The sequence below is a fragment of the Myotis daubentonii genome, chromosome 2, assembly GCF_963259705.1.
Source record: "Myotis daubentonii chromosome 2, mMyoDau2.1, whole genome shotgun sequence".
NCBI classification, from domain to species: domain Eukaryota; kingdom Metazoa; phylum Chordata; class Mammalia; order Chiroptera; family Vespertilionidae; genus Myotis; species Myotis daubentonii.
The window spans coordinates 205,886,083-205,910,156 of record NC_081841.1 but is presented as its reverse complement, the minus strand read 5'-3'; the positions used below and the strand labels follow the sequence as shown (position 1 = coordinate 205,910,156).

At 38.7% G+C, this 24,074-nt stretch overlaps 1 protein-coding gene across 1 annotated transcript in view; it reads left to right on the top strand.

Annotated features, from left to right (window-relative positions):
- TNKS (tankyrase) overlaps positions 1–24,074 on the top strand; it is a 150,221-nt gene extending 126,147 nt beyond the window's left edge. Inside the window, exons 18-27 of the mRNA XM_059685511.1 lie at positions 1,305–1,493; positions 3,489–3,726; positions 4,324–4,406; positions 6,379–6,499; positions 7,711–7,808; positions 10,063–10,137; positions 11,612–11,717; positions 12,512–12,698; positions 15,355–15,511; positions 18,549–24,074. Coding sequence (XP_059541494.1) covers positions 1,305–1,493; positions 3,489–3,726; positions 4,324–4,406; positions 6,379–6,499; positions 7,711–7,808; positions 10,063–10,137; positions 11,612–11,717; positions 12,512–12,698; positions 15,355–15,511; positions 18,549–18,635 — 1,341 coding nt within the window. The 3' untranslated portion in view covers positions 18,636–24,074. The remainder of the gene's footprint in view (positions 1–1,304; positions 1,494–3,488; positions 3,727–4,323; positions 4,407–6,378; positions 6,500–7,710; positions 7,809–10,062; positions 10,138–11,611; positions 11,718–12,511; positions 12,699–15,354; positions 15,512–18,548) is intronic.

The window sequence follows — 24,074 nt, the reverse complement described above, 5'->3', positions numbered from 1 at the left end:
TTGGCCCTCGCAGCAGCGGCAGCTTGCCTCAGCCCTCACAGCCGCAGCTTCGTCCCGAAGGTCATCTGGAAGGACTCCCAGAAGATTGTTGTGCTGTCTGGTCTAATTAGCATATTCCACTTTTATTATAATAGACTAGAAGCCTGTTGCATGAAGAGATTCATGCAATAGGCCCTCCCTTCCTTTGGCTGCTGGCACCAGTTTTCCTCCGGGACCCAGGCCTTCGCTCTGGCTGGGCTCCGGCCAGGGCCCTCCCCCCCCCCCCCCCCGGCCGTGAGGCCTCGCAGCTCTGCTTGGCCCTGGGGCTGTGAGGCCTCGCAGCTCCGCTGATCCCGGGGCCATGAGGCCTCGCAGCTCCGCTGATCCCGGGGCCATGAGGCCTCGCAGCTCCGCTGATCCCGGGGCCATGAGCCTCGCAGCTCCGCTGATCCCGGGGCCATGAGGCCTCGCAGCTCCGCTGATTCCCGGGCCGTGAGGCCTTGCTGCTCAGCCGGCTTCGGGGCCGTTTGGCTTCGCTCCACCGCTTGGAGCCTACATATGACAATTAACCGCCATCTTTGTTGGCGGTTAATTTGCATATCGCCCTGATTAGCCAATGGGAAGCATAGCAAAGGTACGGTCAATGACCCTTTTTGTGTTTTATTAGATAGGATTCCTACTTAAACTTTTCCTACAAAGGACTTTTCTTCTTTCCTTCCTCTGTAGTTAATTTGTCTTCCTAAATGCCAATATTTTTTCCCCTTCAAAATATCTCAGATTTAGCTCTTCTTTTTCCTTCTCCAACCGGCACAGTCCACAGTTCAGGATCTCATCATCTCATGCCCAGGTTATTAGTAATGTGTCTGCTGCTAATAACCTCACCCCCCAAGTCATTTTGGACGTGACAGACTAGTTTTTGTAAAATACGGTTTTGTTGTGTTATGTTACGTTCCCAAAGGCTAAGAAGCTTTGAGATGACTATTTTAATAAATAAACCAGATTATACTAGTAATGGGTCAGAAGAGAAATGTTTGTTTTTAAGATAGGCCTGAATATGTTAGAAGGCTAAATAAAAATGTTAAATTTTCCCATGAAGAGTTAGGATTACAGGACAAAATAATAATTTTGGAACTGATGTCCTGGAGGAGGCAAGGCAGGATGTAGTCCAGAATACAGGGGAGGCGGGTAGGGTAAATACTCCTTTTATAGAATAAGCTTCTTCATAGAGATCTAGAGGGAATGAAATGTGAAATAAAGGAAGTGTCTGTGATGGAGCTTTACCAGGTAATCTTTCTTAACTCTTCACATCCCTTTCTTTTCTTCAGCATGTGGACATAGCAGCATTATTGATAAAATACAACACATGTGTAAATGCAACAGATAAGTGGGCTTTTACTCCTCTTCATGAAGCAGCCCAAAAAGGAAGGACCCAGTTATGTGCCCTCCTCCTAGCACATGGAGCAGATCCAACTATGAAGAACCAAGAAGGTCAGACACCTTTAGATTTGGCAACAGTAAGTCCTCATTTCAAAATCCTCACACTTGCTTTTTATACTTTCAGAGATGATATTACATTGCAGGGCCTACCAGGGCCTTTAGTATTAAAATGCATTTTTCACTTAGAATAAGAACAGACTTCCTTCCTTCTGAAATTTTTTTAATTTGCTTTTTAAATATACTTTAAAACTCTGTTAAGAAAAACTAAGTAGTGTAAGCTAATGTAATTCTTTTTTCCATGTTTAACTTGGAGGGAAAAGATAAATCATAGAAAAATACGTAGAGTGTATTCTCAAAGAATTATACTCACAAAATATCTTATCCCTTCTATATTAGGTGTATTACTCTAGAGCAGTGGTTCTCAACCTTCTGGCCCTTTAAATACAGTTTCTCATGTTGTGACCCAACCATAAAATTATTTTCATTGCTACTTCATAACTGTAATGTTGCTACTGTTATGAATCGTAATGTAAATATCTGATATGCAGGATGGTCTTAGGCGACCCCTGTGAAAGGATCGTTTGACCGCCAAAGGGGTCGCGACCCACAGGCTGAGAACCGCTGCTCTAGAGCAACTGCTGTTCATGATAATTTACCTGAGGCTTTGGGATAGTTAGAAAAAATTTACTTCTGGGCAGTATATTATTCATCTGAAGATGGAAAAATAAACTGATATACTATAGAAATATTTTCAAAACTAAGAATTTAGTTTTTGTGGTTAAATATTATTTAATTGCAAAGTTAAAGCACGCATTATCTTCCTGAACTTTCTGAAAATCAGTGAGTTAATAATGGTCACCTTAACTAACCATATTTTTAAGCCAGAAATACATTTCCAAGACACATTCTGTTTCATGTATCTATTGCTAAGTAACAAATGATTTCCAAAACACTTAGTAGCTTAACCAAAATTGAGTGAGTGGCTTAATACAGTGATTCTTTGGGTTGACTGGATTCAGCGATGTAGTTCTGCTTGTCTGTGCACTTACCTTACTTGGACCTCAGCTGAAGCTGCAGTGTCCAGGATGGCCTTTCATCCTAAGGGCCTCTCTGCATGGTATGCATCACTCAGAAGTCTACCCCAAACTTCTTTACAGCATGGAGGATAGCTTCTAAGGAAGGAAAAGTAGAAGCTGTCAGTCCTTTTAAATCCTGGCTCAAAAGCCTCAGACCATCACTTCCTCTGCATTCTATTGGTCACAGCAACTGATGGGCAAGCCAGATTCTAGAGAAGGGAAACAGACATGCATACAGAGGGATGGATGGGTGTCTGGCTGTCTTTGGAAGCTGTCTCGCACATCCTCTGACACCAGTTATGGCTAACAAACTATGAAGTTCATGAGTAGCTAGCCAAATTAAAGTACTGTTCCTCTAAAAGTTCAGCAGATTTTAATTGTGCATTAAATCATGTGCACTAAGTAGCTGAACAAAAACTATTATAGTTGCTTAAGAATAAACAAAATACAGTAAATAAATATGGAAACTACTTCTAAAGCAAAGATTAAAAATTAACACTCTGAAATGTGCTTTTTAAAATGAAAGATGAAATATTTTTAACTCTTCACATATTTATTAACTTGCATATCCTTTAAATACACGTGTAATCTGAACAATTATGTGTACACTTTTCAATTAATGTTAAAAGTGTTTTCAGGAGTCAACATAGTTCACATTCGTAGATTTTTTTCTCATAGTTAACTCTTTTTTTGTAGTCTGGCCAGGACACTTACTCTGCTCTCAGCATATTTCAAGTATAGGTTTAATAGTGTTCTTAACTATAGCCTTCAAACTGTACATTCAGTGCTCAAAAAATGAAATACTTTTTTAATTAATAGTTTCTCCAGTTCTACCTACCGAAACTACTATAGTCTCCAGAGCTGTGGATAAGGGAAGGGAAGAGGAAGAAATGACTAGAAACAAACAGGAGAAAAAAATTCACAAAGCACTTGGTCTTTAGTGAAAAGCTTACCACTTTAAAATGTGGTATTTTTGTGTTTTTGTATCATTTTTAGGCTGATGATATCAGAGCTTTGCTGATAGATGCCATGCCCCCAGAGGCCTTACCTACCTGTTTTAAACCTCAGGCCACCGTAGTGAGTGCCTCTCTCATCTCACCAGCATCCACCCCCTCCTGCCTGTCCGCTGCCAGCAGCATAGATAACCTCACTGTCCCTTTAGCGGAATTGGCAGTAGGAGGGGCATCCAACACGGGGGATGGTGCAGCAGGCACAGAAAGGAAGGAAGGAGAAGGTGAGTATGCCCTGGGGATACTTATTTGGTTCTTGTCTTTTGTTTGTTTTAATTAACAGATTCCCTTTTTTTCTATTGGTAATAATTGAACTCCTCACTTACAGATATCTTAACTCTCTGTAGGTTTTCATATATATAGCAGCTTATGAGAAATATGTCTTCATAGAATAAATGTCTTGGCATCTACATTGTCCTTACTTGTGTATATCTCAGTACATTAATTTCCAACCATTGGAAATTGGGTCTTATTACTGAAATATATCAGGAAAAACAGATTATTTAAGGAATGAAAACTAAAATGGTAGCTGAATAAGTTTGGAATTTTATATCTACAGTTGAATATTACACTAAAAGAATTATGTTATGCACTATAATATTAAAATTAATATAAATACTACTGACTTGATAAAGATAACTGCTTTTACTTCTCAACCAAATTCAGAAAAAACTTGAAGTGTCTAAATGAAACTTAGGATTATTTTATGCTATGTAAAGTCATCTGCACAGCCACAGGTGTTAGAGAGCCATGGCTTTAAAAAATACTGGAACTTCCTTTAGATTGATAAACTTTTTTCTGAAACTTTATGTCTGTTTTAGTTGCGGGTCTTGACATGAATATCAGCCAATTTCTAAAAAGCCTTGGTCTTGAACACCTTCGGGACATCTTTGAAACAGAACAGGTAAGCTCTCTTGAGTCATTTAATATTGAGTTATTTTTCACTTTTTTCTCCTTCTTCTTCTAAACTGCTATTTTTATACCCACAACAAATTTCTAAAGAAGCCAGGAGAAATCCAGTATTTTATATCTCTCCCCCAAATAGTCTAACAGATAATGGGAGTCTTTCATTGTTATTTGTCACATCTATATAAGCAGTCTGGTTTAATATGTTTGATTACAAGTCAGAACTTAGGCTATGAAACTGCCTCAAAAGAATTTTTTAAAAATCATTATTTTCTTTCCAAAAATTGTTGGCACTTATTCATCTCATTATTGATGGGTTATTTTGAGGAATAAATGAGGTAATTATTTTATGATTGGAGCTATATAATGGACAAATACTGTAATTTGCTGACCTGGTTTCTGCTTCCAGATATGTACTATATGTATTAATTCAGAAAAGCTTAAGCATTGTATGAATTAAAGCTACCACATAGATATTAAGTCCTGTTTTTGCATCAATCCTTATTTGAACTGAAGTTTAGAATATTTAGAAGGAAAACAGTGGGATGTTAATAATGAAAACCTTGTGCATGGTTCCAAATTATATTAAAATCCCATCTAGCTAAACATATAAAGGTTCCTACTATATAATGAACTATTTGTCTCAAAGATGTATATTTCAGAACTGTTGCTTTTTAAAGGCTGCTGAAAACTTCCTTTGGGTGATGGGAAGTAAATTGCCCATTTTGTGCAGTGGAGCAATTATTTCTTAAATGGCCATTTAGGAGCAATATAGCAAATTATTTCCAAAGACTGAGTGATGAATGCTTGTTGTACTGAGAAGATCAGACTCATTATATAATACTTCATTCTAACAATAAAAATCAGAAGAGCTCCAGGCCTAACTTATCAGTCTTTTAAATATTATATACAAGTGTAAAGGTAGAGAAGCTATGGATAGATAAAAAGTATCTCATTTGAGTTCAAAAAGGGGTATCTGTAAAAAGATTTCTCAGTTTTCCAAGGAAAGAAAAAATCAAAGGCTAATCTTGTGAAGTAGTATTTGGATGGTCACAGAACCAGTTTCTTCTGAGCTGGAAAATTGCATGTTCAGCCCTCAAGAAATGTGGTCAGCCATGATTTCACCCTGTGCATTCAGAGCACTGCCACTCAGTGGCTGTGGAGTCAGTCACAGTTACTCTTAGCCAACCAAAGAATTAGATAATTTTGAATCATCTGCATTTATAAGGATGAATAACCAAAAATTAACAATAACTATTTTGTACAAATATAGAATGTATGTTAGGCTTCAGGAATTGTTAAATCTGAGAATTTATAAGAGAACTTAAAATCCATCAACTCTCATCTTCAAATTGGAATTCTTTACATAGCTTCTATATAAAATGGTCTATAAGGTAACTACATATTTATGATATAAATTTCACTACTTTGTAAGGCAGTCTTTTTTTGTGTGCTTGAATATTTCTTAGCTCTGGGAATACCTCCTTACTTTTATATAAGTCCTCACTACCTAATACACTTACTCCTTTTTGCCACATTCTGTTTCATTGTGCTAAACACCTCTCCATTTCCTCACCATTCACAGTGGCTACCTGCTGGATACTAGTGTCTGGTATTTCCCCATTTTCAGGCCTACGTTTGTTCCCTCTTGTATCTTGAAGCAAGCAAAAGGTGCTGGTTTTTAAAAATGAAAAGGAAATACAGCAATGATCATCTTTTATTTCTTTAGCATTGTTTGTCCCATTTTAATTCTCCATTTACTAAACGCAATTAAGGAGTATTTAAAGTGAGCAGAAAGCTGATAAAATTATCAAGAAAACTTTAAGAAAATTTTAAGTTCATGCTTATAATGGAAACAGAATTTTCTTAATTTGAATAGATACATAGATAGCATTGAAGACAAATGGAAGAATTTTCATCATCTGAGGAACTATTAAAGATTAATCAATTAATTTTGTTTCACTTTTCAGATTACCCTAGATGTATTGGCTGATATGGGTCATGAAGAGTTGAAAGAAATAGGCATCAATGCATATGGACACCGCCATAAACTAATCAAAGGAGTAGAAAGACTCTTAGGTGGACAACAAGGTAAGCTATTCAGAAAAAATAAATTTCAGATATTTGTGGTGCAAGATAAACGTCAGGGCTGGCATCTGAACTCAGGTGGTCTGACCCCAGAGCTCATGTGCTCGACTGCCTTCCCCATCCCACTTACTGGCTTTGCTCTCCTCTAATTGCTCTAGCTGGGATTGAGTCAGTTTTTCCTCTCTCACACACTTTATACCTTAAATGTCTCCGAATCTACACTTCCGTCCTTTTCCACTGCTGTCACCTAATCCAGGTCACCATCATCTCTCTTCTGGAATATCACAACCACCTTCCAGCTTATCTTCGGCCTTCGCCTTCTCCTCCCTTCCGTACCTTTCCTGCAATGTTACCAGAAGACTCGTTTCAACATGATTGGGATCATATCATTTCATTTCATTGCTAATAACCCTTCAACAGAATCCTGTTACTTTTAGGATAAAGTCGGACATTCACAACATGGCTTTTCATAATCTGACCTCCTCTCTTACCTCACCTTGAACCTTTCTCCCTCCCTTACACCTGTCAGCTCTGTCTTTTGCCATCACACTTTGCTGTTGCAAGCCTCCTATCTTTGTTCTTTGTATGCCTCCGTGTTTATCATTTCTCTATTTGTTAGAAGTGCTTTCACTGTAGGAAAGCAAGAGGAGAGGAAAGAAATAACTGGACTTAGTCAATTAGTCTGCAGAGCTAATACAATTTCAGGAATGACATGAAACTAAATGTTAGTGGTTTTGATCTTGAGTCTTTTTATTTATCTGTATTAAAGGAACAAGGATAATGAAATTAACAATAATAATGTATTTTAAACTTATTATGAGTGACCATTTCAAGCCATCTCACAGAGTTCTTAGAAAAGGATACTTCTTATATTTTAGACCTGAATACATTATAATTACAATGTGTTTTTCTTTTGTATCAAGCATAACTTCATGAATGTTTATGATCAAATTTAGTTAGACAAGTAATTGTTGAACCCTGCTGTGTGTACAAGGAACTCTTTAAGAACAGATAAAATTGATCCCCAAACATATCTCCATTATTTCACATGTCTTTGGATTTACTTGATTTATATAATTGTACATAATTAGGCTCAAATTACAAATAGTTTAGACTTCTTCCAAAATATCAATTACTTTTGACAAAGTTTTCCCTAAAATAGAACCTGCATAATGTGGACTCCTGTTAACTGTGTTACCTTTTCTTTCCTACAGGCACCAACCCTTATTTGACTTTTCACTGTGTTAATCAGGGAACTATTTTGCTGGATCTTGCTCCAGAGGATAAGGAATATCAGTCAGTAGAAGAAGAGGTAATGTACATCAGAATTTTTAGTTATCTTTTCCTGAAACCTATTTTTCCAGGAGATTAGGTAAGCTTGTCTCACTTTGACTTACTTACATTTGCCTGTGTAGTATTCTGTCTCCCTTAGCCATTGTGGTGGAGTATTGCCAAAATTAGAATAGGACTGCGGACTAGAACTCTGCCACATGGCTTCTCATCGTGAGCCTAGGGTTTCCATTGGATGGTTCAGATCTGTCTTTATTCTGTAGACTTTCTTGAAAACCATGTAAGTAAGGACCCTATTAGTGCCGGGAGCCGGTCCATCCTTGCTGTTTCAAGGGACCTGGCATATATGGCATACGGTTCTTAATATGTTTGCTCACCTTCTTGGCGCTGTGTTTTAACCAAGGTCACCTCTCCGAGAAAGGTTGAATCCCCAGGTAGGGATTTTCCCCTGAAGTTAGGGAGGGAATAAAACCTCTTAACTAAGTGCCAGGTGGGTAATTAATCATTTTAACTAAGAACAATCATGCTTAAGCTACATAATCTTTACTCCCTGGAATGGAGATAAGAAACGCCCTAACCTTTGGAATAGAGATTGATAGGATTGGAATCAACTGGTATAAATACAGATGCAACAAGACAACAACAGACAGAATTCAGAAGACAGAACCTACACAGAACTTAGAAGACAGAAGAACTTCGCTGGAGAGAACATGGCAAAAGATCCTGAACTGAACCTGACTACAGAAATTGGCAAGAGAACCTGACTAGAACCTGGTGACTGAACTTGGCTGGAGAACCTAGCGAGGGAACATGGCTACAGAACCTGGCTGGAGAACCTGGAGAACCTAGCAAGAGAACATGGACACAGAACCTGACTGGAGATCCTAAGCAGAACCTCGCTGGAGATCCAGACCAGAACTTGGCTGGAGATCCTGGCTAGAGATCCTGGCTGGGCTGCTGATCAACTGAACGCTGTCTCCGTGTCATTCCTTCTTCGCCGACTCTGTCCACGCCTTTGGGGACCCCTGGACCCGCTGGGGCTGGACCCCGGCATATTAGGACTATTTTTTTTATATTGCTGAAATGCTACATAAAAATGATGTGGAGTAAGGATCTTGCTTCCTAGATAGCAAATATATTTTCATCTTGATATTTTTATGGAGTGTTACAGAACATGATTATAAAATAATATGCCTAATTTTCACATATGCTTAGACAGTATGCCTCATGACTGGAGTCACCTTTCATTTCTTCAGTCACAATGCTTTTAAAAGCACCATAGTAAGGCAGTTTGTCAGAACCTGCTGGTAGAAGGGTGCCATAGAGATCCCTCTCTACCAATGGCTTCTGCCTCGCTCTGACACAGAATAAGCAAGGTGCCTAATGGCATTATTTTGCATGGAAAGACATGCCTACATTTTTGTTTTTTTCTTTTTTTTAAATAGTGCTCCTGTTATTCCCATTCTGGAAACTCAGGACAGTTACCTTAGGCTAGTATTTCAGCTCATCCTGAACCAGTTTTTCAGGAAAGCATCATGTTTCCTAATGTCTTATTGCCTAATCTCCTAGTAGTTAATAAATTCTGATAATAATGTCAAAATGTGGTAAATAACTTCAGAAATGGAGTGGTAAGTTAGAGAATTAACTCTTTGAGTCAATTCTATGAGAAATTTAGGTCTTCAAAACATTTTACTTTTCTATAATAATTCTTTTTAATTTGGAAAGTGGAAGAAGGATGAGTAGTGTTGAGAAGAAAGTTATTCCACTTAGTTACATGTGATGTTCAACTTTCCCTGGTCTATAGAATATGGAATATTTCACCTAGGAAACAAAAATTATGGATTTCTTTAAAATTCTTTGTTTATTTTTAGCATTTGTCCAGTGAGATATTAATAGAATATGAGGAGTTTTAGTTTGACTTAGTCACAATGTTGCTTCCATTCTCAATAACATAAAATAGTCATGTAGGTGACTTAATGTGATGTTTTATGTTTCCCCATTGTGTTTACTGAAAAATCTTTCAAAGCTTTTATTAAAAAAGGAAAAGAAAATGCAGCTGTTTAATATTTATGTTTATGATTATTTTCTCACCAGAAATACTTACCTACTAAACTTATTGATCAATTTATAGTGGACTCATATTTATTTTTTATAAGTGCTAAATTTTAGACTAATCAGTGAAGCAGTATAATAGAATTGAAATGTTAACAACAGAAAGAGTATCTTTAGAATATACACTGGCATATTTTCAAAAGTTATTTTATTTTATTCTGTAGATGCAAAGTACGATTCGAGAACACAGAGATGGTGGTAATGCCGGCGGCATCTTCAACAGATACAATGTCATTCGAGTAAGTTTTTAAAATTTCAGGACGAAAATTGGATTGCAAGGCTTTCTGAAAAGCAATTATAAACAGTGATTAAAATTGGTTTTTAAAGTCATGTTTTCAAATCAAGGATGATCATTCACCCATTGCCCTGCAGTCACGTGTCACCCTCCTCACTACGATACAGTCTTAACCCTCATGATCGTACTTCATTAGAAGTCGAGACACCCAGGAAACATCAAAGCTACACACACAGGCCAGGTCAGCTGGTATTGGTGATGCAGATATGGTGATGAGACTCCCTGCTCATCCATCAATTCAGACCATAGCTGACACTCATTTTTATCACCATTTCAAAGTAGCAATAAAGGCCTGGATTTTTCCATCTAATTGAGTCAGTGATTATATCAGAATGCATATATCTCCTCATCTCAGTGCCTTAATTAATAATATGGAATAGATGACTGCTGTATGCTTTTTTCCAAAGGGATATCATGAAGATGAATAAAGCCTATTGAGAATTAATTTAATCCTTTGGGTTAATAGACCTGTGGAAGTTATACCAGTGCTCATCAGAATTACCCAGGGAGCTTTTTGCAAAATACAGATTGACAGGCCCCTGTATCCTAAAATTCAATAAGTCTGGGGAGGAGCCTAGAAATAATCTCTTCCCTCCTCCTCCTCTTTTATTTTAATTTTTAAAAAATATATCTTTATTTTTGAAAATATTACAGATATCCCCTTTTCCCTCTTCTTTCATTTTTCCTTTCTTTTTTCCTCCTCCTCCTCCTCCTGCTTTTTTTTCTTCTTCTTTTCTCCATCTTCTTCCACCTTTCTTTCCTCCACCTCTTCCTTCTCTTCCTCAGGTAGCTCTGAAGTATAGCAAGGTCTAGTGCAGAATACAAATAAAAACCATACCTAAAAATTATGTCACTAAATAGACCCAGAGTCATAGAGGCATGAACAGACCGTTGAACCTCAGAGGGAAGGCAGAGGAGGGTGGATGGGAAGAAATCAACCAATGAATTTGTATGCATAACCCATGGACACAGACAGTGGGGCATTAAGGGCCTACGGGGGAAGGGTATGGCAGGAGCAAGCTTAAGAGGTTAATGGGGCGGGGGTGGGGTGGGGGGGAGGACCAATGTAATACTTACAACAATAAAGATTTTTTTTAAAAAAGTACGTCACTAAAAACCAGAGTATCAACTGAATTACACTAACCTGGCATCTTTATTATCCTATATAATAAAGAGCTAATATGCTAATTAGACTAAACAGCAGAACAACTGTCTGGAAGACCTTCCGGACGAAGCTGGGGTTGCGAGGGCCGAGGCCCTTGCACAGATTTTGTGCATCGGGCCTCTAGTTTTTTAGTAATGTTTTAAGCAAACAAAACAAAAATTGGACCTTCCTCTAACATACTTTTAATTTAAATCATAAACTGCCAATTAACGTACATTACACTCAATGGCTTCTTTCTTCCTCATCCTTAAAGATTCAAAAAGTTGTCAACAAGAAGTTGAGGGAACGATTCTGTCACAGACAAAAGGAAGTGTCTGAAGAGAATCACAACCATCACAATGAGCGCATGTTATTTCATGGTGAGTGTCATGCCAGTAATTACAGACATCTCTCAGGCTTTCACAAATTCCAGCAGAATAAAAAGCCTGTGTTACTGACTATATTCATCTTACATTAAAAATGGGTTGGTTTTTTCCCAAATAATTACAGTCAATTCCAGTTTTCTAATGCATTACATTCTTATATGGGCTTTTTAAAGTGAAAACAAATGATCTGAAATTGTTTCAGAACTTATATTACAAGTTGAGCCACGTAGAAAACGAAATATTTTTTATTATAGTTTAGCATAATTGTTTTAGTTTATCAGATTATCTGTGTTTGCTTAAAGATTGGGTATAAAATAATCTGTATTTTCAAAGCCACATTATACTTTGCTGCCTAAAAATCTGATGCCATTTGCAAAATAATAGCTTGGTGAGCACTAGGGGTCCTGATAAGATTCTAGTACAGTGTTTCTCTACCTTCCTAATGCTGCGGCCCTTTAATACAGTTCCTCATGGTGTGGTGACCCCCAATTTCATTGTTACAAATTGAACATAATTAAAGCATAGTGATTAATCACAAAAACAATATGTAATTATATATGTGTTTTCCGATGGTCTTAGGCGACCCCCAAAGGGGTCGCGACCCACAGGTTGAGAACCGCTGTTCTAGTACATTATAAATTATGTATAATAGACATCTTACAAAATAAACTTTTCAGTTATGTAATATTAATTGCTTAGTATTAACCTACCAAGTTTAAATAGTATGTAACTAATTGATACTCTAGAAAAGTGTCCAAAAACTAATTTTACTATCTTTATATTTTTAGGTTCTCCTTTCATTAATGCCATTATTCATAAAGGATTTGATGAGCGACATGCATATATAGGAGGAATGTTTGGTGCTGGGATTTATTTTGCTGAAAACTCCTCTAAAAGCAACCAGTATGTTTATGGGATTGGAGGAGGAACAGGTTGCCCCACGCACAAAGATCGGTCATGTTATATATGCCACAGGTGAGCATCTTGGTTTTCATGGAATGGTTGCTGTCCTCAGGTGATGAACAGTTTCTCAGGCTATGCAGAAGCCACAGTTGTTCTCAGTCTTAGTCCTAATGAATCACACAGGTTGGAAATTGGGTAGGAATAGTTGATAAGCCAACCCTAACAGGAGCAATGATAACAGGGCTGATATTAGTGGTGATAAAACCAAATATATGTCAACCAATCATAGATTACAATGAACCTCCCTCCATTTTGGCTTCTTCCCTGGGCTTCACATTTCTTGCTTCAGAATCAACAAGAAAAGGGTTAGAATTATTTCTTTAGAACAAAGAACCTTTAGCTCTGACTAGAGAGTCATGTTGAACTAAGACACACAACTCTATAAACAAGTAGAATCTTTAATGTGCTTCTGATATTGCTAGTAATGTCTTAAGGCAGGATATATAATAGGCCTTAAAAAGTCCAACTTCAGAATATTAACTGGAACTATTAAACAATTGAATATTAGTTTTTTAAATAGGACTTTAAAGCTCAAATTGGAGAGAATAATAGTATACTCTCTCTAAAGTCAGTGAAAAAAGAATTTCCTTCTCCATTCCCTTCCCTCCCCCCCCTTCCTTGCCAATAGAAAAAAATACAAGGAATTGTACTTTACAGAGATTGCAATTTATTACATTTCTCTTTAAATTAATCAAATATATTTATTTTTGCAAAGTTGGGTTAATAAGAAATCTTATAATTCAGTTAAAACCTCAAAAAAGACCCAAATAACCTTGAAATTCATTGTAATTGTTGACCTTAAAACGTACCACTCTCAGTTACATTGAAACAAATTGCAGCGGTCAGCAGTTCTAAGATGGATGCCATATACAGAAAGAAATTTCATTAAGTCTACTGTGATTGGTAACATGCAAAAGTTTCTCTTTGTTGCTTCAAATTAACTCGTCTGGAACCAAAATAAACAATAAAAGTGAACCTAGATGAGGATGAACAGTCATTCATTAAAATTAGAACCATGGTTTTTGTCTTAGCCAGGATTCCCTAGAAACAGCCTGAAGCGAAAGTTTATTCACCAGCGCTTTCTTGGGAGTGCAATCCCAGGGAAGCAGGAATGAGAGCATAAAAAGAAGTGAGGTCCAGGGGGAGGCAGGATAGACAGGCTCATCGGGAGCTGGGCAGTTTCAGGATGAGTGCAATTGGTTGCTCAGGCCAGGAGTCATCTTCAGAGAAGCCGTATGAACGAAAGCCTCTCAGAACAGAACATCGTGGGAGAAGAGAGACGAATTTATCTGCTGGCTCCTGTCTTGCGCTGGTCAACATTTGCTCCACAGGCCTTTGGTAATCCCTTCAAGCCCCATTTTGGGTTGCTGCATCTCTGGAATGCAGGACAATGCACGAGGCAAGCGGGTGAGCAGGCCGGAGCCATTACTAGTACTCCCCACCTGTGCACTACACCCTGCAGCCCAATGGGCCGCTGGGCAGATCCTGCTGCTTCTCCCACCTCCGCAGCAAAGTGAAGCCCTGGGGCAGGAAGCAGAAGGTAGGAGGCAAGCCTGTCAGGTCAGGCTTCGTGTGACATATGGACTGGGAGTGGCCATGGCACTGGGCCCAGCTGGCCTAGTGGGCAGAGGCCAATGATACCATGATGCTGCCACAATGTGGGTATGGAGCTCAGAAAGCCTCCCTCTTGTGGTGATCAAAACCCTTTCCTCTGGGTCCAAGAGAATGCAGTTGCAACCAAGCCAGCGTCCCAGAGGGTCATCAGTAGCATCATTAAAACAGCCAGCCTAGAAAGGACCCAGTTATACTAAGTATGGCACAGTGTTTAATTGACTGAAAATAATATCTCCCATCAGTCAGATTGCAAAGATCAGACTCCTTTCCTAAAAACAAACTGTCTCAATAACTACTTACATTTAACAGTGTGACCAACCTTACTGTTTAGTTTAAACGTTGTTTATATTAAGTGTTGGTGAACTTTAATGGGCCACATATGATTCCTATCACAATGACTCAACTCTGCCCTTACAGTGCAAAAGCAGCCATAGACAATATGTAAATGAGTGTGTGGCTGTGATCCAATAAAATTTTATTTACAAAAACAGGTGGCAGACTGGATTTGGCTCATGAGTCATAGTTTGCCAACCTTTCTTCTCCTCTATAATATTTAACACCTGCTCCAATTCATGTTTTGCCCAGGTAGTGTAATTGTCAGCCTTGTGATTAAGCAAGTATTTTTTTTATATGAGCCACTCTTACTGTTATTATCTCATCCCAGTTTTTACTTTTCACAATGAGTAAAGCCAAATCTTAACTTCAGCTGCTGCTGCCATTTGCTTATTTTCTTCACTTTATTCCTACTATTCCATAGAAGCGCACGGTTTTCACAAGTATTTTTCCTTTTCCACTGGTCAAAACATGCCAGGTATTTTTTATGATTGATTTCTAAACCACACCAAAACGACTTTAAACTTCAAGGGTAACTGTTGCGCCTACTGTTTATGATAAATCAGTATGTCAAATCTCATCCTTTCTACTCATAAATATGAAAGGGACATTTAAGTTAGCTTGCCTTGTGTTAAGTTTTTTTTTTTTTTTAATCAAACCTAAGCATTATATTTTGAGACTTAAAGCTTCCTTCAAGGCATTGCTTTCCTCTTTCCTTTAGACAAATGCTTTTCTGTCGAGTGACCCTTGGAAAATCCTTTCTGCAATTCAGCACCATGAAAATGGCTCATGCCCCTCCAGGACATCACTCAGTGATTGGGAGACCAAGTGTGAATGGGCTGGCGTACGCCGAATACGTCATCTACAGAGGAGAACAGGTATGTTACTCATCAGATGAGCATACACAGTTACTAAACACAATACAGTATACTTATACCAGGTAAGAGTTAAAGAAAGCCATTTAATAAAATACCTACCTCATAGTCTGATAGCATTAGTTGCTTCAGGTTGTGAATGAAGATAACAAAATTCTTTGCATCAACTTTACACACAAAACCCATTAGTCACCTGTCAACCAAGTAACATTGTGAACAAGAGGGCAGAATAGGAACAAGGTGAGCCTGGAACATCTGGAATGCCAGAAAGTAATGAAGTGCTCAAAAAAAAAAAATCATGGGGCCCTAGCCAGTTTGGCTCAGTGGATAGAGGGTCAGCCTGTGGACTGAAGGGTCCCGGGTTCAATTCCTGTCACAGGCACAAACCCGGGTTGCAGGCTTGATCCCCAGTAGGGGGGCATGCAGGAGGCAGCCAATCAATGATTCTCTCTCATCATTGATATTTCTCTCTCTCCCTCTCCCTTCCTCTTTGAAATCAATAAAAATATATTTTTAAAAAAGAAATAATTTAAAAAAAATCATGGGGGCTGGTTACAAGGACACTGAGCCAGCGTGAAGGCAATCCCACTGGCCAGATCTGCGACAACTTAAACACCAAATAAGCACAGTAATAAATTTTAAACCATTGGGAAAAAAATGGGAATTCATAATGCTTTACTGATAACAAATAGATAAATAAGTGAAGGGGAAAAGAAGGCTTTTGCTTTTGCTTACAGTAGAAAGCCATGGGCAGATAGATGGGTGTATGTGGAGGGAGTACCAGCTTGGGAAAACAATCATCTTGCAACCATTGTGGTAAAAATTTGACCAGGGAAGAAGAATCATTGATGGATGCTAAATCAAGGGGATTTTTAACAAGGAAAAGGATATTTACATGGTCTTTATATTAGTTAGAAAAGAGGGGAAAAAATCATAGTAATTATACATTGGAGGGGGGGGGGCATACCAGATCAGAATTAACATCACCAAGGAGGGACAGATAGACAGTTTGTGCTTCTAGGTGTGACATTCTGAGATGGGCACATCATCCGTGTAGTATTCCAGCCAAAAATGCATAATCTCATCCAATCAAAATGAGGAGTGTTCTATTAATAAAAAATGTGGGAAGACTGGATTCTTCAAAAACATCAATGTTATAAAAAACAAAGAAAGGCTTTGAAAACTTTCCAGATTAAATGAAACCCAAGAGACAGGACAACTAACTTAATGTTCTGCCCCCAAATTAAATCAGCAAACAAAATTGGAATGTGAGTGGTAGATAGATAGAAGTCTAGCATTATGAAATTGTGTGGTTTTTTTAGTTTATCTTTATTATTAAAAGTATTACAGATGTCGCTCTTTTCTTCATTGATCCCTCTAGCCAGCCCCCTGCCCCAGGCCTTCACCACACCATTGTCTGTGTCCATGGGTTAGGCATATATGCATGCAAGTTCTTTGGTTAATTCTTCCCACCCACCCCTAGCTATGTAAGAGAATATCTCTCTTCTTAGGGAATAAATACTGGCGTATTTAGGGATAAAGAACTGTGAAAATATATATAACTTACTCTCAGATGGTTCAGAAAAAAAAGTGTCTGTGTATCTGTCTATCTGTCTGCTTGGTATATATAGAGGTAGGAGGAAGTGTACATAATTAAGCAAATAAGACATAAAACCTTGACAATAAATGGAAATGGGTAAAGGGTATACAGTTGTTTGGGGTACCATTTTCACTTTTGCAACTTAATGTGTAAGTTTGCAGTTGTTTCTAACGAACTATAGAAATGATCCCTGAAAGTATAGTCTTTGCAGTTGTTTCTAAATAAAAAGGTTTAAGAGCTACCAAAGAATAAATTTGTCAAATTTTTGTTTAAATTAGAAACTCTAGACTTCTAGAGAAAATACTTTCACTTTGACTCAATAATTCCACTTCTAGAAATTTGTATTAATATAATCAGTGATGGTGACAAAAAAAACCTGTAGGGCCCATCACTGTCTAATCACAATGGAAAATGTAAACCTAAACATTCAACAAAAATAAAATCCTATATAATAAAAGGCTAATATGCAAATTGACTGAATGGCAGAACGATCAGTCGCTATGATGCGCACTGACCACCAGGGGGCAGACGCTCAATGCGGGAGATGTCCCCTGGTGGTCAGTTGGTCAGTGCGCTCCTACAGGGGGAGTGCCACTCAGCCAGAAGCCGGGCTCATGGCTGGTGAGCGCAGTGACAGTGCTAAGGAAATACGACTGCTGGCTTAGGCCCGCTTCCTGCAGTCAGACATCCCCCAAGGGCTCCCGGACTGCGAGAGGGTGCAGGCCGAGCTGAGGGACGCCCCCTCCCCCAGTGTATGAATTTCGTGCACCAGGCCTCTAGTGATTTCATAACTGAGTATATTTTTATGCCTATGACTTTAAAAAATGCATTTGTGTGACAGTAATTTCAGTTTTATTTTACCATATACTTTCCAATATTTTATGTTAGTGTAAAGATCATTTCTTTCATATTTGGATGGCTTTAAAAAGTATCTTCAAACTGTTGCCTCTACATTATTGGTGACTCAACATATCTCCTCCTTTCTTCTTATAGATCAGTGGGTTACATCATCATTTGTGATGAATTTAAAATTGATTCAGCAGAGTTATTCTTTCATCTAACACACTTGTATTGAACACATGCTATATTGAGCACTGTGCTAGGTGAGGTGAACAAGGGAGAGTTGTTCTCTTGCCTTGGTTTTCTTATTTAAGGCACCTGGCTCTCTAATGAGGGAGGAATGCAGTGTAACCAATGTACAGTATTCAAAGTACACATAACATTTTAACAATGACTAGACTGTAGGATTTGTAAGTGTATATGCAGACATATAGGTGCATCTCCTCTTTCGGGCACCTGTTAATGGGATGGCCTTTGTAGACTTTGAGCATATGGAGTAGAATATTGGTTTGGATCAACGGCTTCTGAGGCTTTCACATCAAGTAAGGCTTTACTACTGTAGCTGCCAAAAGGGTGACCTTTCTCCTTCCTGTCCCCCAGGCATACCCCGAGTATCTCATCACGTACCAGATCATGAAGCCGGAAGCTCCTTCACAGACTGCAACCGCCGCGGAGCAGAAGACCTAGTGAATGCCCCCTGGGAAAGCCAGATCAGATTGAAACCTAGGACTGGACTCGAATGGACTGTTTCCAACAAAACCAACATTCTATAAATCCCTGACAGCCTAGAAAAGCTGTTTGTCGTTACGAAGCATTGCTATAGTGATGGATATAGTATGAGTAACTGATACATACTCAACTGCTGCTGTTCCCTTTGAGGAAATGTTTACAGGGGCGGCCTTTTAATATATCTCAGGCTCACTTTCATTGCAGTTATCCATTTCTAAAATAAGATTGCTTTGATCTAGACTTGGAAATGGAAAAGAAGAAAACATAACCAGTATGTTCCCAAATGTTCACAATTCACACACTACATTTGCTTTGTTATATATGGCATTTATATAACAAGTACGCACACCCTGGCTCATTCTTAGTTTTTTCTAAACAGGCGTCATTGGCTTTTTTTTTTTTTCTTACTTTGATCATAAGCTGGAGCCTCTTGATGATGTCTTGCACAAAGTCACACTGACTAAAATCATTAGCAATGCACCCTAAGCTTCTGGCTGAACAAGACTAGTCTCCACTTTTCTCACTCTGATTTATTTTATATGTGTACTGCTTATAAACATAAATTGAGATGGAAAGGGAAAACATCAGATTTCAGTCCTTTTATTGATTGGCCAGTCTTACAAGGGAAAGGCACAAACATCAGCCTGGCTTGGAGCTCCCAAGGTGAGAAGCAGAGGGTGAGAGCCTGCTGTCTCCAGTACCAGCTTCAGAGGCCTCAGGACCTGCTGGGACCCACCGGAGCGCAGCCAGGGAAGGGGCGCTGCCATCAAGCCTGGAGGTGAGACAACCAGGGAGGGCTGGGAAGGAGAAGCCGCTTCCTTCCGTACGGGGAGCCTGTGGTTCTGGGCTGTTGAAGCAGAAAGGGACTGCGGGGACGCCTCAGAGAAAAAATCCTCATTTAATCCGCACCACCAGAATCGTTGCTCCAGACAGCTGCCTTATCCAAATTCTGTCAAAATATTGTGCTTCATTGGAGTCACAGAAATATCACTTATTGTTTCTCTATGTTAGAAAGCTAGGGTTTAAATCCTATTTAGCAGATAAATAGGCACAAATGCAAGGACTTTTTTGTTTACTCAAGATTTGGCGCTTATTTTGAGTGATGTTCTTCAGATAGTTTAGATAGGTCCCTGCACTAAATTTTAGAGTGGTTTCTTCAAACATCTTATAGACAAGGAGAACAAAAACTTGAAACCAAAGCTCTTTCAGTTATTTTCTTAATGAAGATGGAGAAATACCATACTGTTACTTCATGAAATTACTACTTTGTTTAGCTTGTTTAATCAACATTTGCTAAGTGCACATAGACATTTATGAAAAATTAGACATTATAGTTCTTACGCTCGCCCTTTTCACTTAACTGAACATCGAATGAGTGCATTGGTTTATTACTTTCACATGCTGTGCACCTACTCAGCTTTGAAGCAAAGTAATATGTGGTAAAGAAAAGGAAAAACAGGGTGGCACAGACTTGCCATTTCAACTTAAAGTCCTGAAAACTAATTTGTTTTTTAATGCAGGCTGATTAAGCTGTGACCTCATTTAATTGCCTAAAGAAAAATAAAATAGTTACATGCAAAATTCCTAGAATGGCGCTTAAAATATACATTTCACTTTCTCTCTGGCTTGAGTCCATTGCTAGAACTAGGCACTGGGCATTAGTTTGAATTTTCTAGCTCAAAATTAAATCAAGAATTAGCCTCCGTTTTTGCTACTGATCAAGTTTCAGTGTGTGTCTTGGCTCCTTATTTAATAGCCCTAGAATTCCATATGGAGCTTTGAAGTTCGATATTCATTAAGAGGGCTTTCTCCCCCTGCCCCCTTTTCCTTCTGTTTTTCTGTGTAACAGTGGGTTGGTGAAATTGGCATCCGTGTAGTTTTCAGTAGCTGTGAAAGTGTATATTACCTCCCCACTTAGACATAGTTTAAAATGGTAAACACAGCTGTGATCTTTAGTTAAGTAAAAGGGTTAATATGGTATAGATATCGAAAGCTTTATAGCTTTGAAAAAAAGGCCATTACCCGACTGTGGTTGTATGTCGTTTCCATCATGCTAACTGGATTAATGGATGTGCCAGTTTTAAACTTCAGCCTTACACTTAAGAAGTTAAACTGTGGTTCAGTATTTAAACTGCCGATGTTATGTATCGTCTGTTCCGTGTGCCAAGTAAAGGTACCATGTAAGGGAGACATTTGCAGTGCTTCTTGTCTTGTAATGATTCAAGTATATAGTAGTTCTTGGAAGAAGGTGTACATATTATTCATCTGCTAAAGAGAATGGGTTCATTAACATCTCACAGGAACCAAATACATGTCTTCACAACTTGAAAACCAAAGGTCATCATGAGTGAACTCAAATTAGCAAAAGTCAGTTACATTTGGGCTTCCCATCTAGAACTGTGAAAACCCTCTGGGATGTAAAAGCATGGCGTTGAACTAGGCTGAAGTCCACTTAGGTTCTTGTATACGTACCTGCTCTACAGAAACACTAGCAAGCTGAGGACTTCCAGCATGGCCTCCCCTGAACTGGCCGCTCTGTTACGCAAACAATGAGAGGGAGAATCTGGACACCATCAGCTCTGTTGCAGTGCTGACGGTACGAGGCATGGCCAGCCTGGATGCTGGAGGCAGACAGGTTAAGTGCTCTGGACTGGACTCTTTCTCCCTCTGCTTGGCCTCCCCTTTTCCCCAGGCTGCTCGTCTGGAATTATAGATAGCGCCAGCAGTTACCTTTGACTCCACTCATTTTCTTCCTGTCTTCATTTTGAATCTTGCAAAAGGAGACTGTACCTTTCTGTCTCCATATCACACCCAGACCCAGGTGTTCGGCCTGCTACTTCGTTAAACAAATGACAGTATGGAACCCAGAGTTTTAATTCTATGCCTGCAAAATAACAGCAGTACAACCAGGATTTTTACTGACCTTTTCCTACTTGGAATGTAGAGTTTCTAGCTTTTCAATAACATAAATAGAATAAACATCATTGGGATGTTTCCATGAAACAGCGTCCTCGTGTTCATTTGAGCTTGATGTTGGAGGCTAGACTAATTTCTCCTTGCTCTCAGTGCATTGATAAGACACTGAGAAATGCCTGAATGTGGCAAATAGAGTAACACCGATTAATATTCTATTATTACAGCCTTTATACAAAAACAAACAAAACTTGGCGTACTCTGGAAGAACAGCGTGAGAATGCAGTGAGCTGCCTGGGTTTTTCTGTTTCATACATCTCCCAATTGCACAATGGTTTTATTGGATGTCACGCACCTTCTTTTTAAACATGTGCACTCTCTAGATTTCTGTAAACTCTTTGAAACAGGAATGGTGTGTATTTTAAGCACCTTTTCCCAGTGTGTCCAGACCCCATTTGTATGATAATCTGTGATAAACTGCCTTCTTACCAAAAATGCCCATGGCGTGACAGTTTTCTTTTGGGCTGATATATTGCATAGTGAAAGAGATTTTTAGTCATTCAGGGAACACTAAAAACCGACATTAATACAGGGTTTCATGTGTCAAAAATTTATTTCAAGACTAAAGTTAAACTTGTTTGATGTCAAATCAGTGACAGAGGAACGAAAAGAAAGTAATTGTGAAGACAATGTTTGAGCTTTGGTTGGGCACATCTAGTGAGCAACAAGGAAATGCATTTTTTTAAAAACCACCCTTCAAGGTGAGGCTTCTTCAGACACTTTGTGGATTCTGAAATTAATATACAATTAAATATTTCTTACGAAAGCCTTAACTATGGCAGAAACTTTTAAACCTTTTATATCCTAATAAAAAGTTGGAATTCATTTCTTGGTGTTTGAAAGGTGTCAGTGAGTGGCTATGTCTCTGTGTATCTCACACCTGTTAGGCTTATGTGATGAGGGTATATTTCATAGGTCATGCTCCCTTCCATGCAGAGAGCTAATACAATCAGCCCATTTCAGTTTCTTTATGTCGGAAATCCTCCAGTTGCCAAATCATCTGGTTTGGAGAAATGTAGAAAGATTTCAGAACTTGCTGAGTTTTGTGTATGTGGGAAATACAGCAACAACTCACAAAGCGATACCCTGTAGAATTTCAGTGTTGCACAAGCTGTTTTTCAGTCATTTTAAAACATAAACCATGGTGACACGTGAAGAGCAGTAGGAAGCTAAAGATTCCCTATACTTTCTAAGACCAGATATGCTTGTGTGTGATGGTTCTGTGCATCCGCCATGGGCCTGCCTCCTTTGAAACAGCATTCACACTGGAGAGATGGCTGCATTTCGGCTCTATTTTCTGTTTTACACTTTCACATCTCCACACCCCACCCTGCTACCCATCTTTTCCAACGGATTTCTCATTCTCCAGAATTCAGATGGTTTTGTTATTTTTTTTATCTGTCTGCCTATTTCTGCAGACAACCCTGAAAGCATTTGCAGAGAAATGCAGTTAAACTCTGACAGTGGGGTCCCTTACACACTCCTTGCCCCTCCCATGGTTCAGGATAAAAAAGCTGGAAAACACAACAGTAAAAATTAGAAAGGAACCCAAATCTGCAAGGCTAACAGCCTAGAGCTAGAAGATGACCTTGACTATATAACCCTTTTATTCATTATACGAAATATTTAAACTCTTCATGTGCATATATGCCTGCTTCTGCTGCCATTGTTTCAAGTTCATCCTGTCTTTGTGATAGTAGTGTTTGTCTTTGATACCTACAGACTAAAAGGTACTTTTTCAACAAGGTTTCTCAAAAACATTTACAAAACCAGCCGGGAGGAAATCGACAATATTTCCCGGCGACCGCATTTAGCGAAGTGCTTGTGTTTTCTCCTGGTGTCGTGCTCTGTGTGGTGCCAGTGGAGTCACTCTGGTTCCCTGTTGGTGTAGTTTTATTTTGTCTGTGTGACCCACTGTGGCAAGGGTTTCGGTCCCCTCCCCTTTCTTCTCTGCATTTGTCTATCTGTAGGATTGCCAGAGAGAATACAAGACACCCAGTTAAATTTATATTTCAGGTAAATAATTTTTTAGCTTACCTATGTTTGGTGCGTTACTTGCCATATATTTACAGTAAAAATATTCTTTATTATTTATTTGAAATTCAAATTTAACTGAGCATCCTGGTTTTTTTGCTTTGTTGTGTTTTCTTTTACTAAATCTGGCAACCCTATCGATTTGGTCATGGAAGATGGCTTACAGCATGTAATTCTAGCCTTCACTTTCTTTCACGTGGAATGGAAGACCTTTTCTCCGTCCCCCTCTACTTTCCAAAAGAGGGCAGCAAGGAGCTAACCTGCCTGCGTGGTGGGTTCCTATTTAAGGCATCTTTATGATTGTATTTAACCTGTAATCGTGCTTTGGCTAAATGTCTAACTTACAGTACTTGTAATTGTTTAATATTCAATAAAAACATTTTTCAAATA